Source organism: Papilio xuthus, unplaced genomic scaffold (assembly GCF_000836235.2).
Source record: "Papilio xuthus unplaced genomic scaffold, Pxut_1.1 DF827679.1, whole genome shotgun sequence".
NCBI classification, from domain to species: domain Eukaryota; kingdom Metazoa; phylum Arthropoda; class Insecta; order Lepidoptera; family Papilionidae; genus Papilio; species Papilio xuthus.
Genome location: NW_013530970.1, coordinates 5,214,253 through 5,229,602, shown reverse-complemented (window position 1 = coordinate 5,229,602; position 15,350 = coordinate 5,214,253). Strand labels below are relative to the sequence as shown.

At 32.4% G+C, this 15,350-nt stretch overlaps 2 protein-coding genes across 2 annotated transcripts; both read left to right on the top strand.

Annotated features, from left to right (window-relative positions):
- Positions 1-2,264: 2,264 nt before the first annotated feature.
- On the top strand, positions 2,265-9,478 carry LOC106117984 (aldo-keto reductase AKR2E4-like). The gene is given in 7 exon segments (NM_001312191.1): positions 2,265-2,315; positions 4,964-5,059; positions 6,041-6,211; positions 6,402-6,518; positions 7,063-7,230; positions 8,544-8,732; positions 9,248-9,478. Coding segments are annotated over 7 exon segments (966 nt in total). The 5' UTR covers positions 2,265-2,279; the 3' UTR covers positions 9,437-9,478.
- Positions 9,479-10,975: 1,497 nt separating this feature from the next.
- On the top strand, positions 10,976-14,582 carry LOC106118031 (aldo-keto reductase AKR2E4-like). Its single transcript, NM_001312363.1, is given in 7 exon segments — positions 10,976-11,011; positions 12,136-12,222; positions 12,337-12,507; positions 12,867-12,983; positions 13,396-13,563; positions 13,843-14,043; positions 14,360-14,582. Coding segments are annotated over 6 exon segments (879 nt in total). The 5' UTR covers positions 10,976-11,011; positions 12,136-12,189; the 3' UTR covers positions 14,549-14,582.
- The last annotated feature ends 768 nt before the right edge of the window (positions 14,583-15,350 follow it).

Here is a 15,350-nt window from a genome sequence, read left to right as displayed (position 1 = left end):
TTTTAATTAAAATACTGCACTTTTTTTAATTGGTCAATATCAACATGATGATTTCGAAATGGAAATCGTTCGGCTCGATTTGAATTTCGAAGGCCGTTAAAAAGCTAATTTTTTTGAACATAGAAGACGATAAAATTATGCAATGCTCAAGGTTTTTTCGCAATGCAGATCTTTATACAAGGTTTTTGTTCATTTATGCATTTTTTAATAAATAACAAAAAATAATAAATCATCGAGCACATTAAATTTGAATTGATTGAATTTAAAGTAAATTTTAATTTAAATTACAATCATCTGAATGCCAAAAAAAAAATTAAAAACCATTCTTTTAAAGATTATCTTCTATAATTCTATTTTTAATTCAAAGTATTTATTTTTACGTATCTTTTAACATTTAAATTATTTATAGAAACCTTGTATAAATTTACTTCCTACGTGAAAGTACGTTCGTTTCATACAAATTTACCTAAGAGCTTTATACAACTGTCATGAATCGATTTAAACAATGGCCACTTCTTGTGACAAGCTATTCCACAAAATCTCTGAAATGTCTGGACCGATTTTGACGGGACTTATATTGGCAGAGAGCTAATATAATAAGGAGTAACTTAGGCTACGTTTATGTTAGAAAAATCTTTTATTTTAGACAAATAAAATAATGTCGCAATGTCCAAGTACTGCCCAGTATCGTGTGCAGCTCAAAGACAGTATCACGCGGACAGAGTCGCGGGCATAGCTAGTGACAAATAAGAGCTAATTAAAATTAAGGAGACATATGATCACTTAACTAATAGATATTAAATAAATTCTTTACATTTTACTTTTTATGTTTGTTTTTACATTTACGTAGCTTAATAGACAAAGTACAATGACCTCATTGGATACTGTTGTATAGTCGTATTCAATAGATATGATAAATTATAAAAAACCTGTCTAATTTTACCTTTATAAAGCTGTCAATCTTCTTAATCATAAACTTATCAATAAAGAATATTGTCAGCCAGTGACATATATAAGAAAAAAATTATATTTTAATTTCCATATAATTCGAGTATAGGTATTTACAGGATGTTTAATTAGGTAGGTAAGCACTAGGGTTGGCTACATTTAATAAATAATCGAACAGTGGTAACGGAAATCAATTATGAGCAGTAACATTTTGTCAACCTTTGACATCTTAGCGGACGACGAAAAAAAAACCAAAATCCTTGATTTTTATTGGACGATGAAATCGACATCCATTGACTCGTTCCAGACATCGATGTGAAAACAACTCGCAAATTATGAATCGGTAAAATCCGAAAAGGTGACAACCCTAGCCGATGTTTTTTTTTGTCCATTTATATTTTTAATGATTAAAACCCACTATTTGCCGTAAAGAACAATTCGATTGACATGTATATGATAATATTTTTTAAATATTAATTTGGACACATCCTTTAATTTTAAAAGCTGGTAAAACCCATATGCTAAGTAGATAAATATGAGATTTTATATTGTCAATAAGTTTGATAAAATGAGGTGCTAAGACAAGAGGTCATTGAATTCGCAACAATGGAATATTTTTGAAAATAGAATGATGACAAGAATTCCAAAGAAAAGTTAATACAGGCCTTTTAGAATAAAAATAGACCATTTTGAATTTGGAACGCACATTGTTTAGGGTTTATTTGGTGGATGTGAATTGCCAGTTTTAATTCAATTTTTTTTTCATGGAAATTATTTATTTCCAGACGATATTTTTCTCGTAAATTATAAAGAAAGGTGTCATATTTTTATAATGAAGACATTTTAGCGTTGTGATTTTCCTTGTAGCAAAATCGTAAATGTATTTTTATTTTAAGTAATGCAATTAATTAAAAGAAAAAAAATATGCGATAAAAGACTTACTTAAGGTATAAATTACCTAAAACTGCGCGCCAAAAAAAACGATTAAAATCTAATATTTATATCATTTTGCGGCGTCTTTTTTCCTACAACATATACTAGCTGTCGCCCGCGATCACGTCTGCGGGTAATTAAAAATAAAAACTTAATTATTAGCCTATGTGTTCTTCCAGATTATAGTCTACATTTACGCCAAGTTTCATCAAGATCCGTTGAGACGTTGTGATACCTTCAAAGAAATATCCATACATCTAAACATTCGCATTTATAATATTAGTAAGATATAAAACCAGTACATTGATATTAGTGATGCAGGTTTGATTTTTATTCTTACATATAACGTAAGCTTGTTGAGACTACTTCAGTAGTGTTGTAACATTAAAATAGTCAACATGTATCTCGTGTACGCCATCTTGTCTTTGATTTATGTGAGTTTTAATTTATAATCTACATTTTGTGTTTCACTCAATAATGTGATTTTAATTATTTTTTTTCATTAGACATAAATTAAATAGCTATTATTTTTGGAATGCAATTTATTTACTAGCTTTTGCCCGAGACTTCGTATGTGCAGAATTTGAAAAATCTAGTAGTAAATTATATGTAAATCAGGGATTATTTAGTTTTCAAATTGCAAAAGGATTTTTTGAAAATGATCCATAAATTTAAAGTTGTTAAGTTTATTCTATATGTACAAAAATAAAAATTTCCTCTTTACAATATTAGTATGGACAGATTTTTTATGCGCTAGTTGTTGACTATGAATCTATTTAAGAGATTTTGATGTGATTTTTTAATATTAATCACAAGTAAAAATAACTTTAAAAATAAAATTTACGATTTAATTTTTAGCAATAAATTTTTTAAGCAATTAAATAAAGTATTAATTGCAATAAAATATTTGTAAAATAATTTAATTATTTAATATTGAAATGTTAAAATAATTATTAAATTAATTGAACATATTTAATTAAAAATAATTATAAATTAAAATTCTTTTTTTAAATTCCATTTTTAAATTCCAACCTTGAATTAATTTCGAGGTTAAAAAACTTTGTTACAGGTAAAAACGTATTCTAAATTGAATAGTTATGTGTATCGTATAATTTTATAATAAAACGGTTTATTAATATTACGGTAAAGCTTTTATTTACCAAGGTTTTTAGTAAATAAAATTCGAGGGTCGAGTGAGTTTCTCACATTTTTTGCGAGAGTAACGTATAACAAAAATGTTTATTTTTTTAATCAAATTATCAAGTTTTTATTATCAATTGATTTCAGAAATCAAAATTTCTGTATAAAACATATCGTCGTCCCTGTCATTATCTTTGATAAAACGGAGATGACAATATGTTTTAAGCGATTTTGGTCTCGAAAATCTACAGTAAGTGTAATAATAAACGTACTAAATAATTGCGAATCGTCATCTAAATGAACTACAACAGAATACAGGTAAGTCATGGAGTTAGGGATAATAGAGCCCATAATAAAGCTCTTTTCAAAACTTCCAAAGTCTATTCATGTTTGAACTTTGTCACGGCGTCTCATTTAGATGTCGTAACGAACAGTTGATATTTAAAATGTCGCAACATAAATCGCATGTGAACGTATAAAGAGTTTGCGACACCAAAGTTATGTCGAATTAGTTTTAAATAGAACTAGCGACACGCCCCGGATTAGTGACAAGAGCCCTTTTCCTATCAGAATGTTACCCATTCTATAAAGTTGTCAAATGACTCCAAACATCGTGAATTGATTGTTATTTTATCACTGTTGTTTTTTTAAATTCTTACATTTGGTACCTATCGTTGCCGACGGATACGGAACTTTTTACACTTTTTTATTCATAATTGTTATATTTTTGAATTTAGAACTTTATATGTTTTTTCTTCCTTTTTCTCTATTATATATTTAAAACGATCAGTTGTAAATATATTCTTGTAACAGTGCGTGCTTTTCTCCTTATTTCTAATAATTCTATTTAATATTTTCCTTTTATCTTTTTATTATATAACATAATATTCCAAAATTCATCTTAATCCTAACGCTCTTCCATTCTTACATTTTCCGTCGTCTTTACCTATATTGGGGTGGTTGACCAAAAATGAAGATCGGAATTTTCGGAATGCGGCCATTTGCAATTTTCATGGTGCACTGTACTCTACTAGTCAAGCTCTTTCAATTGATAACAATGTTGGAGGTTGTGCAAAAATATGTCACGGGGAGGTATATACCAAATTTTAGAAAAATCTAACAATTGGAATTGGCTCTAATTTAAGTGACAAGATTTAAATAGACGAAATAAAAATAATAAATTACCTAATATAATTGATGTCCATATTAAATAACTAACCACTACGAAACAGATGAAATTAATTTTTACTATATTAAAAAAAACTATGTACTTAAACTAAACCAAACTAAAAATAAAACTAAATAATATAAAACTATTATTATTATTTTAGTTATTATATGCTAACATTAAAAAATAAAAAAATGAACAAATAAACAAATAAAGTCGATGAGTAAGTTAAGTAAGAATTGAAAAAATGTAAATAATCTTTGCACGTGGCTGTACGGGAAAAACCTAATGTGTAAACATTTAGATTGGCATTGTGTTTTTTTTTTCGTATTAGTATAGGTCACATCTGTACACGAATAACTGGCAGTTTACAAACTTTTGAAGTCACAGATGATGATATTATAAAAAACATGGCCAATTAAAGCGAACTTTAAATCAAGGAAAGAATTTTAAATTATACTTCTTGGAGAAAAAAACTTAAATCGTAATATGGTTAGCATTTAAGTACTTTTGTAGTTATAATTATTTAATTATATAGTTATAAATTTGTATTTTTATAGTCTATAGCAAAACAGTTTAGGTTCCCGCATAACAGAAGGTCATAGCTTCAAATCCAAACGCTCTGTAAATCATCTTTTATCACAGATAAAAAATAAACAGACTTATTTTTCGTTAACTATTATAACCTAACAAAATATCTATAAATTATCCTAAGAATTGTGTATTTACTCTGTGTCTGAGAGAATTACAAATACGAATGCCGTTATTTTGCAGATGGCGGGAGCGTCTCGGGCGCCGTGTGTAGAATTAAACGATGGAAATCTGATGCCGATCGTCGCCCTGGGGACCGGTAGGGGCACCGCCAAGGAGGTAACATCTTTTACACTGCTATACAAACTTTATGGTGGCTCGAAAGATGCTACGCACACGGTGATGAAAGAGAAACATCTAAAGAGAGAGAGAAAGAAAGAGAGAGACAGCAATATCGGTATAAATAGATAAAAGGATGCGGGGGCGTTGGACACTTTTCTCTGTATTTTCCACAAACAGTGTACCGTTTGTGAAGAGCAACTAATCACGAGCTGACATTAAGTTTGAATATTACAATACATAGATGCATACATAACATAATATGAATGAGACATCTTTACATAAATAGCAAGCTCAGGAATTATGTTAAGAGTTAGGCGTTTTAAGACATTATTTTTTGAGACACTCTTGTTTGTTTACATGGAAAATTACAATCTTTAATTGTGCGTAATTGATAAAAGTACATATAGGATTATAATGCCATGGTTCATAATTAAGAAAATATTATTTATTTACGTTCGTGCGTCATTATATTGACATTTTAAGAATAAAATATGATAAATATTTAGTTAATGGTTCACTAGTTGTCCGCGGCCATTTTGTCGTTTATAAAAGCCTAAATTATGTATTTACTTGTTCGATTTTTATTAAAATACTGACTTTTGTTAGTTCATAGTCCGTAGTGCATGTAAAGTCGACTACACACCTTCATTTGACATAACAGTGGGACTAAAGGTATGTAACTGGCTTAAGTTTCCAACGACACCCGTCTATTAAGTATATTAACTGTGATACAAAATAAAAGCTATACTTCATAGGTGTGAGGGTAAGGGTTTGACAAAATGAATTCGCTCCGTAGCGATTCCTTAGCGAACTTCAAAACTGTATGAAACTGACGCGTGACAATCACGTGACTTATCAAAAGTTATAGTCAGTTCCACACATTCTTGAAGTTCGTTATGGAATCGCTTCGGAGCGAATACACTTTGTCTCACAAGTTATAAATATCGTGGATTTGATATTCTTTTGTTTTCTTTATAGAATGAATCAGTAGACGAGGTGAGGAAATCCGTATTCTGGGCTCTGGAAGCGGGATATCGGCATATCGACACCGCTTCTGTTTACGATGACGAAGAACAAGTAGGCCAGGGTATAGCTGAGGCTATACAGAAGAATATCGTCACAAGAGAAGAAATATTTGTTACTACAAAGGTAAAGGTTTTTGTGGTGTGAAAAAAATAAATAATTAGTAGCCTACTTTCTACATGCACGCCAAATTTTAGCGAGATCCGGGTAGCCGTTCTGGAAATACCAATAATTCTAACAAACATCCATTCTTCCATCCATCCATCAATGCAAACATTCCCATTTCTTATATTAATAAGATATGTTTTTTTTACAGTTGTGGAACGATAAGCATCGTCGTGAACAAGTGGTGCCGGCGTTACAGGAGTCACTGAGGCGACTCGGTCTTTCCTACGTTGATCTGTATCTTATACATTTCCCTGTTTCTACTAAAGTAAGTTTAAATATAGACTTAGTTTAAATAAAATTTCCTTATAAAAGAATAATAAAGATAAATTTATTTTCTACAACATGAATAGCAAAAAAACAACGAAACAGATTTGACTTTCTTAAATTCAAAAATGTAAATTTACTTATTTTTCCACGATGTAAATGTCAGTTAAAACTCCTTAGCCTGTTGCTAAAAGAAAAAAGGGAACCCATAGGAAAGGGAAACATTATTTATCTGTAAATCCTCGATTAAATATAGGCAACGCTTCTACAATTGTGGGTCTCTATGGCCAGTGGTCACTATAATACGGTAAATTCAAGTGGTCGCTTGCTTCTATGTCACCTTATAATATACTAGATGTCGCCTGATTCCGTCTATCCGGAAAAACTTAATTAGTAGTCTATGTGTTCTCTCAGACCATGTTCTACATCTATGCCAAATTTCAACGAGATTCATGCAGCTGTTCTAGAGATACCTTTAAACAACATCCATCCAAACATTCGCATTTATAATATTAGTAAGATAAAATATATTATTATCAATCTAGGAAGACGGTTCTGCTGATTACGTGGACTATTTGGAAACCTGGAAGGGCATGGAGGACGCCAAACAACTGGGTCTTGTGAAGTCAATCGGTGTTTCCAACTTCAATATTGAACAGTTGCAAAGACTGATGGCCAACAGCTACACGAGACCTGTTGTTAATGAAGTTGAGGTTAGTACAAGATTTTACAACTATAGTAAACATCTCGCCGCGGCGATAACGCGGTGTCTACGTGTAAAGGATTGGAACGAGTTGCCGGCGTCAGTTTTTCCGTCCAAGTATTACGTGGGGGCCTTCAAGAGTAGAGTGAATAGGCATTTACTAAGCTAGCGCGTACCATCTTTCGACCACAGCATTACATCAGATGGGATTGTGGTCAAACGTTAGTTTATTTATTACACCATGTTCTCTATTCCAATACACAGGCTATAAGTCATGACTTATTGTGCCTATTTGAATATCGCCATTTTGGGACGGAGACATGAACTAAAAAGGTAGAATTAGCTGACAGTAACTTCAACGTTTGCTTTTAAAGTCTGATCGAAGTTAAAGCTTGTATTTCCAATTGATATATTTATCTCGTATACACACGAAAATATGACGTGGTAGCTTCAACGCGGTGTCTACGCGTCGATATGTAATTAGACATCGTTTTTTATGTTGATTTTAATGTACAACAAGCTCGTTCTCCGTCATGTTTTAAAATCCGGAATAAACTAGATCGTTCGGCAAGCGTGGTTTGTACAAAACAGCAAACTGGTGAGGCCTTTACGTGGTGACGACGTTTGAGTGAGCGAAGTGATGTATATTAGAGCAAAAATGTTATGTGGAAATAAATATTAAATGGCATATTGTTATATGTTAACAACAAAGCTCTTATTTATTACATAAATAATCTACATGTTACAAAGTAAATAACTAAATGAATATATAATTCGACTAACTACTTTTGTAATACCGGGAAGTATATAATTGTTTCTTATCATAACAATAAAGCATTATTAATGTAAAAATTACCTTTTTATACATGTAAAATCAAGTTTTTTTTAGTTAAAAAAATGTTATAAAACATATGAATTTTCAAATGATTTTGAATTTATAAAACAAAAAAAAAACAAAATATCATTTGGTCATATAACTTTACTAGCTGTCGCCTGCGACTCCGTCCGCGCGAATTTTACAAAACGTAATTAGTAGTTTATGTGTTCTTTCAGATTATGTTCTACATCCATGCCAAATTTCAAAGTGATCCATGCAGCCGTTCTGGAGATACCTTAAAATATACATCCATTCATCCATCTATACATTAGCATTTGTAATATTTGTAAGATTTCATTATTTAACTTTTTTTCTACACCGTACACTATAACGTCTTTTGTCAAAGGATCTGGCAACAGAGTTGGCAAGTCGGGATCAAGAGTACTTTAGTTTCCGACGTGGCAAATCAAATGTTTATACATAAGTAATGAATATTCTTTCCCCAGGTCAGCCCGACGTTCACACAAGAATCAATGGTGGCATTCTGCAGACAGAACGGTATTGTCGTCATGGGCTACAGTCCATTCGGATTCTTCGTAGGCAGAGATAGTACTATGAAAATTGATAGATCTGCTCTTTATAAAATTGCTGAGAAATATCACAAATCATTCGGTCAAGTTATCCTAAGATATTTGGTAAGAATACTTGTATGTTTTTTTTTTTTTTAAGCGTCTGTGGCTGAGGGATTTGGCACTAGATTTGTAATCTGTAGGTCCTGGGTTCCAGTCCCGCTACGAATCAATATGATTTTTGATTTACATTTATCCGACATTACATTTATCCGACGTCCTTATGTTAAAGGAAAACATTGTGATGATGCACATATCTGCGTAAAAAGATATGTGTAAAGTAAACACGCACTTGGCCAGCGTGGTTGACTATGCTAAAGTCTCTCTTAACTTACGGTATTATTAATAATAATAATAATAAGACATTTAATCCGTTCAAAAACATTACAACACTTATAACACAACCAAAAAGAGAAAAAAGAAAAATCAAAGAAATTACAATGAAGCGTTGCAATGCAGAACAGATAGGGCCTTTTTTTCGGTAGGCTCCGAGCCCCTCATAAAATAAATTAATGTCAATTAGTTTGTGTTTTTTAGGTTACATTGTTCTCTTTTCTTCAGAATTTGTTTTTAATTTACAGATCGAACGCGGTGTAGTACCCATACCAAAGTCAACAAACCAGAAGAGAATAGAACAGAACATTAATTTGTTCGACTTCAGTTTAACAGAACAAGAGGTGGCTGTTATCAGCGGATACAACACGAACAAGAGGGTCATTCACCCCGTCGACTGGAAAGACTATCCATTCTATCCTTTTGGACAGGAGTAATATAGAAATTATAAGTTTAATTAATAAAGATTTAGCTTTCTATCCCTTTGTTTCATTTGTCCCTCTATGTAGGTTTTAATGGATATGTAAAGAATATTCTTTTTTGTTTTTTCAAGGTGAATAAGAGCCATGAAATTTACCTATACTATAGCTTTTACGGGAGCATCGTTGGCTCAGTGGTCAAGCACTTGACTTACAATCTGCAGGTCCTGGGTTCGAATCCCGCCATGTACCAATGTGTTTTTCGATTTCCGATTTACATATGTACATTTATCCGACGTTGTTACGGTAAAGGAAAACATCGTGATGCAACCGGCACATATCTGAGAAGAAATTCAAAGATATGTGTGAAGTCAACCAACCCGCACTGGGCCAGCGTGGTTGACTATGGCCTAATCCCCTACCACTTTCTACCCTTAACTTAGGGTAGACTCCGAGCCCCTCTGTGGGGACCTATAGTGAGCTGATGATGATGATGATGATAGCTTTTACGTGGGTTTCTGAAAACAATAACTCTGTATAAAATATATCGTCATCCCTGTCATTATCTTTGACAAAACCAAGACAAGACCATTGACTTGTTTCACACGCTTTGGCATCATTGAATGTGTTAAACAAAACCTTTTTTTTTAATTCATTGGTCATACCAAATGACAGTAAAACAATCATTAAAAAACTGACAAGAATATCTGACCCGGTGGGCATAAGTCATACTAAATTATGACAGCTCACTAGCGCCCTCCTGTCAACGTCAAAAAAACCATCTAGCAATATAAATGCGAATGTTTTGGATGGATATTTGTTAAAAGGTATTTCCAAAACGGTCAAATAGATCTTGATGAAATATTACATGGATGTAGAACATAGTGTGGAAGAACACATAGACTACTATTATTTTTTTAATTACGCGCGGACGGAGGCGCGAGCGACAACTATTTTTTATAAATATTAAATGTCATTGTACCTTGCATTATCTGAGTACGACTCATTTAATAGGTGACGATATACCGGTTACTAAGTGCCATTTACACGTTAAGATTATTATTAATAAGTAGTTGTCTGTATCGTATCGCTGGGTATAAATATATCAAGAGTTTATAAAGTAAATGTTAAATCTATTGCGATGGTGTTAGTGTGAATCTACGCATATTAATAAAGTTGTTGTGTCTGTATGTCATATTGAGAAATCTCACTTCGTACAGCTTTGAGTTGCTGATAACAAAAAACAATTTTTAAAATTTTTGTCTGTCCACGAGGTCGCGTTTGTTCTAGATAATCTCCGTAATGGCTGACCTATTTTAAAGGGACTTTGACGGGAAGGTAGTTGTTAGTCTTCTTTTGTCATTCTTGCATTCACGAAGTTGCGGATGACAGCTAGTAATAAATAAAATGATGGCACATACGCATTTAAATACGAATATGTTAATTTAAAAAACATAAAAAATGAAAAATCGTGTCCGTGTCGTTACGTTTTAAATGGATGAGAATATGTTGTTTGTAGTTCGGTCAGTGTGTTTTAGCCATCGGTAAACGATGCTAGTTTTGCGTCTTGCTGTATTATTTTTAACTTGCAACGTAAGTTTTTTTTTAATATAAAATTATTAGTAATTTTATTCTTAAACGTAACTCTTTGTCAAGTGACTCGATTTTAAAAATAGAACAACAATGTTTTTTTTTTAATTATTAAATAGCTTCACTTATTAAGAGTTACGGTGGGTTTGAACTGTCAAAATACTCGTATACAAACTATTTGTCATCCTTTTCATTACCGATGAAAAAAATAGAGATAACAATATATTTTTGTTTGTTGTTTTTTTTGTTAGTCTGTATTTTTCCACGGACAAACAAATGACTGCAGTTTGTCTATTTGTTTAAAACTTGCCTGACTCATGAGAGTAACATTTTTGTTTAACTTATGTGTGACAATTCCATTATTACCTTTATTTGAATGGGTGCGTTATGGCGCGTAAAAGTGTCCTTTATTAAAAAAAAATCATATGTTTTAAATATGTTGGACCTGAGATCATATTAAATATAAAAGATATAAAGACCATTTCAATATTGATAACCTACAAGCACCTTTTATTATCTACTTATATTAATATTTAAAGAAATAATAATAAATAAGAAAAGAGTGCATTGAATCTTGCACATACACGCGGTAAGGACATGTATTTTTATTACTAATTGTATTTTCTTAACTCTGAACAAAATCAACGTATACTAACTTCAGAGTTTACCTAAATAGAACCTCGCGAGGTAATCTTTGGAGAGAAGTTAAGAACAGCCGTGTTCATTCTATCAAAATTCTGACGCGCGTTGCTTTCCAAAATTCTGACGCGCGTTGCTTTCCGAAATTCTGCCGCACCTCTAAAATATATTTCATTTCATCGGTAAAAGACTTCATCTTTTTTAAAGCGGTGATAAAAAAACTTGGTTCGATTAAAGATGAAAACAATACAACGAAATTTATATGACTTTCCTTGCTTTTGCCTGCGACTCCGTGTGGATTTAAAAAACTTAGTAGCTTAAATGTTTTTCTAGACTATGTTCCATAGCTATGGCAAATATTATCGCGATCCGTGGAGCGGTACTGGAGATACCTTCTACCAAACATTTATCCATCAATCTAAAATTACGCATTTATAATATTAGTAGTAAGATTCGTTTAACATGCTTTCAATGCTTTTTTGTTTCAGGCTTTAACATGGGCGCTTCAAGCTCCTGTAACACTTCTAAACGACGGAAACAAGATGCCAATACTTGCTTTGGGAACAGCGGGTTCGGTTAGTTATTGCGCATATCAAACGTAAAACATAAATCCGCCATACACGGGCATTAAGCATATGCCACTGGCCAGTTATACCTATTTTGATATAAAAAAACTATTATAATTTCAGAAGGACGATATATCTCGTATGCGTCAAGCAGTGTACTGGGCTATAGAGGCTGGTTACAGGCATATTGATACAGCCGAGCTCTATCGCGACGAAGAAGAAGTCGGTCTGGGAATAGCCGACGCAATAAAGAAAGGCTTAGTTACAAGAGAAGAATTGTTTGTTACCACAAAGGTTAGTCAAAGGAAACTTTTTATATTTATTAGAAGGCAAAACTTTACTTCATCAGCTCACTATACGTCCTCACTGAGGGCCTCGGAGCCTACCCTAAGTTAGGTGTGACTAGGCCTTGGTAAACAACGCTGGCCCAGTGCGGGTTGGTTGACTTTACACATACGAGTATCTTTGAATTTCTTCGCAGATATGTGCAGGTTGCATCACGATGTTTTCCATCACTAGTGAGGGGATATAAACGTCGACATTTTAGTAAGGCTAGTGTTGAGTCAAAACACTGGCACATTTCTGGATTTTCTTGCTAACAGTTTAAACACGAATAAACAACCTTTCTTAAAATTATTAATGTTATTTTTCAGCTGTGGAACAATCACCACGCTCGGTCAGCAGTAATACCTGCCTTACAAGAGTCATTAAAAAGATTAGGTCTGAACTACGTGGACTTATATCTCGTACATAGCCCGATTGCTGTGAAGGTAAGCTATTGTGCCTTTAGCTTGTATGCTGGAGGCCAATTTAAGTCCTGTTCACCTTCCCACCCTTTCGGAAGAGGATCGGATGGAAAGGTAACGGGATTTGGCAAGACAGGGGACTTGAAAAGGAAAGGAAATATATACAAAATTTAAATAAGATTTGTACAGTAGTTTTGTAATTTATCCTGGACACGAGATTTATATAGATAACTAGAAGCTGCCTGCGACTTCGTTCGTGATGAATGAGAAAAAATCTAGTAGTAAATAAAATCTATCACCAGGGATAGTGTAGCTTCCCAACAGTGAAAGAAGTTTTCAAATCGGATCAGTAATTTCGCGAGCCTATTTAATGTTAACAAACAATCGAATATTTCCTCTTTATAAGATTAGTATAGATTATCTTTATTATCTTCAGGATGACGGTACTGCAGAAGATATAGATTACTTGGAGACATGGCGCGGCATGGAGGACGCTAAGAAGAGAGGTCTGGCCAAGTCTATTGGTGTGTCCAATTTCAATAGCGAACAGATCGCCAGGATTATCAAAGGATGTGAATTTAAACCGGCTGTTAATCAAATTGAGGTAAGAGCATTTTATTAATAATCTGAGCATCAAGTTAAACGTCAAACTGTGAATAAAAGTTAAAGAAAAGTATAGGCGATACTCCAAAAACTAGATGACGTAGTAACTTTTAACTAACCTGGTAACTGACTTCTATGTTTTGTGTGTCAAATATTATATTTTAGGACAAAGCCATTTGCGTTAACATTCTTACTGGGTCAAATAAGTTTATGGCATTATCATTTACTTTTTTGTATGTTACTTGCACTGTTCTACACACAATTTCATACTGCTTTCCAGGTAAATCCAACGTTATCCCAGGAGCCTTTAGTCGCGTACTGCCGTAGTGTCGAAGTGGCTGTTATGTCGTACAGTCCTTTCGGATTCATGGTGTCCAGACGAAAACAAGACTCATCTCCACCAAGATTCGATGACCCTGAATTGACCAAAATCGCACAAAAATACGGAAAGAATACCAGTCAGATTGTTCTACGGTATTTGGTAAGTGCACATTTTAACAGACTTAAAATCTTCAAGAGGTTAGCAATTTATGATTATCATATCAAGAAGGTGGCAAGTAAGTAGGTCTTATAGCAATTGACCACGAGGTACTGGCCACAACAAATTGTGTAAACGCATTGCTTACTTTTATTGGAGAGAAAAAGAATAAATACGAAAGTAAAATGGGTATTTGCATTTACTATTAATCGACTTCCCCGTCAGTTCCTCTTTCCCATCTGAGATTAACTTTGTCTTCCTAGAAATTAAGAAAGAAACAAACTTTTTCTTTTGTTCTTTATTTATTTTAATGGTGCAGATTGATCGTGGTACAACGCCGATACCAAAGTCAACGAACAAGGATCGAATAATTCAGAACATTGACATTTTCGATTTCAGTCTGACTGACGAAGATATTGCTACTATAAAGAAATTTAACAAGAACACTAGAGTTCTTGATCTTATTGAATGGAAAGACCATGCTTATTATCCGTTTAATAAGCCTTAATAAGTTTACTATTAATAGTTTTCATATTATATTTTTGAGATTGATTTACAGATAAAATGGTCTGATTTTTATATTAAATGATATTAAAATAATATGACTGTAGTTTAATTTCCAATGCATGAAGACTTTGTACGATATATTTTTACACTTAGTAACTGTTGCCGACAGATACGGAACCTTTTTACACGTTTTTTTACTCATAATTTTTATATTTTTGTATTTGGAACATAACATATTTTTTTTTCTTTTTTCTGTCTATTTAAAATGTTAGTTCTAGATATATCTTCTAAAAGTGCGGGCTGATCTTTTCATTGCATTATTCTATTTTATATTTTCATTGTCCCAAGAAAATATTTTCCCTTTCCATGCATCATCCCATCCGGTAAGTCCACTTCCACTTCCCATCCTTTCTTTATAAGAAAAAAAGGTGGGAAGGGAACTGTGCCATTAAATAATAACAAAATATAATCTAATTATTTTATTTATATCTCAATTTTACAGTAATTATGTCATATTAAAACAGAACTGTGTTGGCTGTACTGACATTTGTATTTAAATATATTTTTGTCTCTTTTTATTCAAAGAGACTGTAAGAGATAGCAATATTTGTAAGAAGTGACATTTTATGTGATACCAGAGCCATTTAAATGTCTTGTACGATATCATTATTTTCTATTCTTTATTATTTTACATATATTTAATTTCTTAATCTAAATTATATTAGTTATTAAAATATAAAATGTTTGTGCATTTGTGATGTAAAAATCTTTTATGATGTACTTAGATGGATTTTAAATTCAAA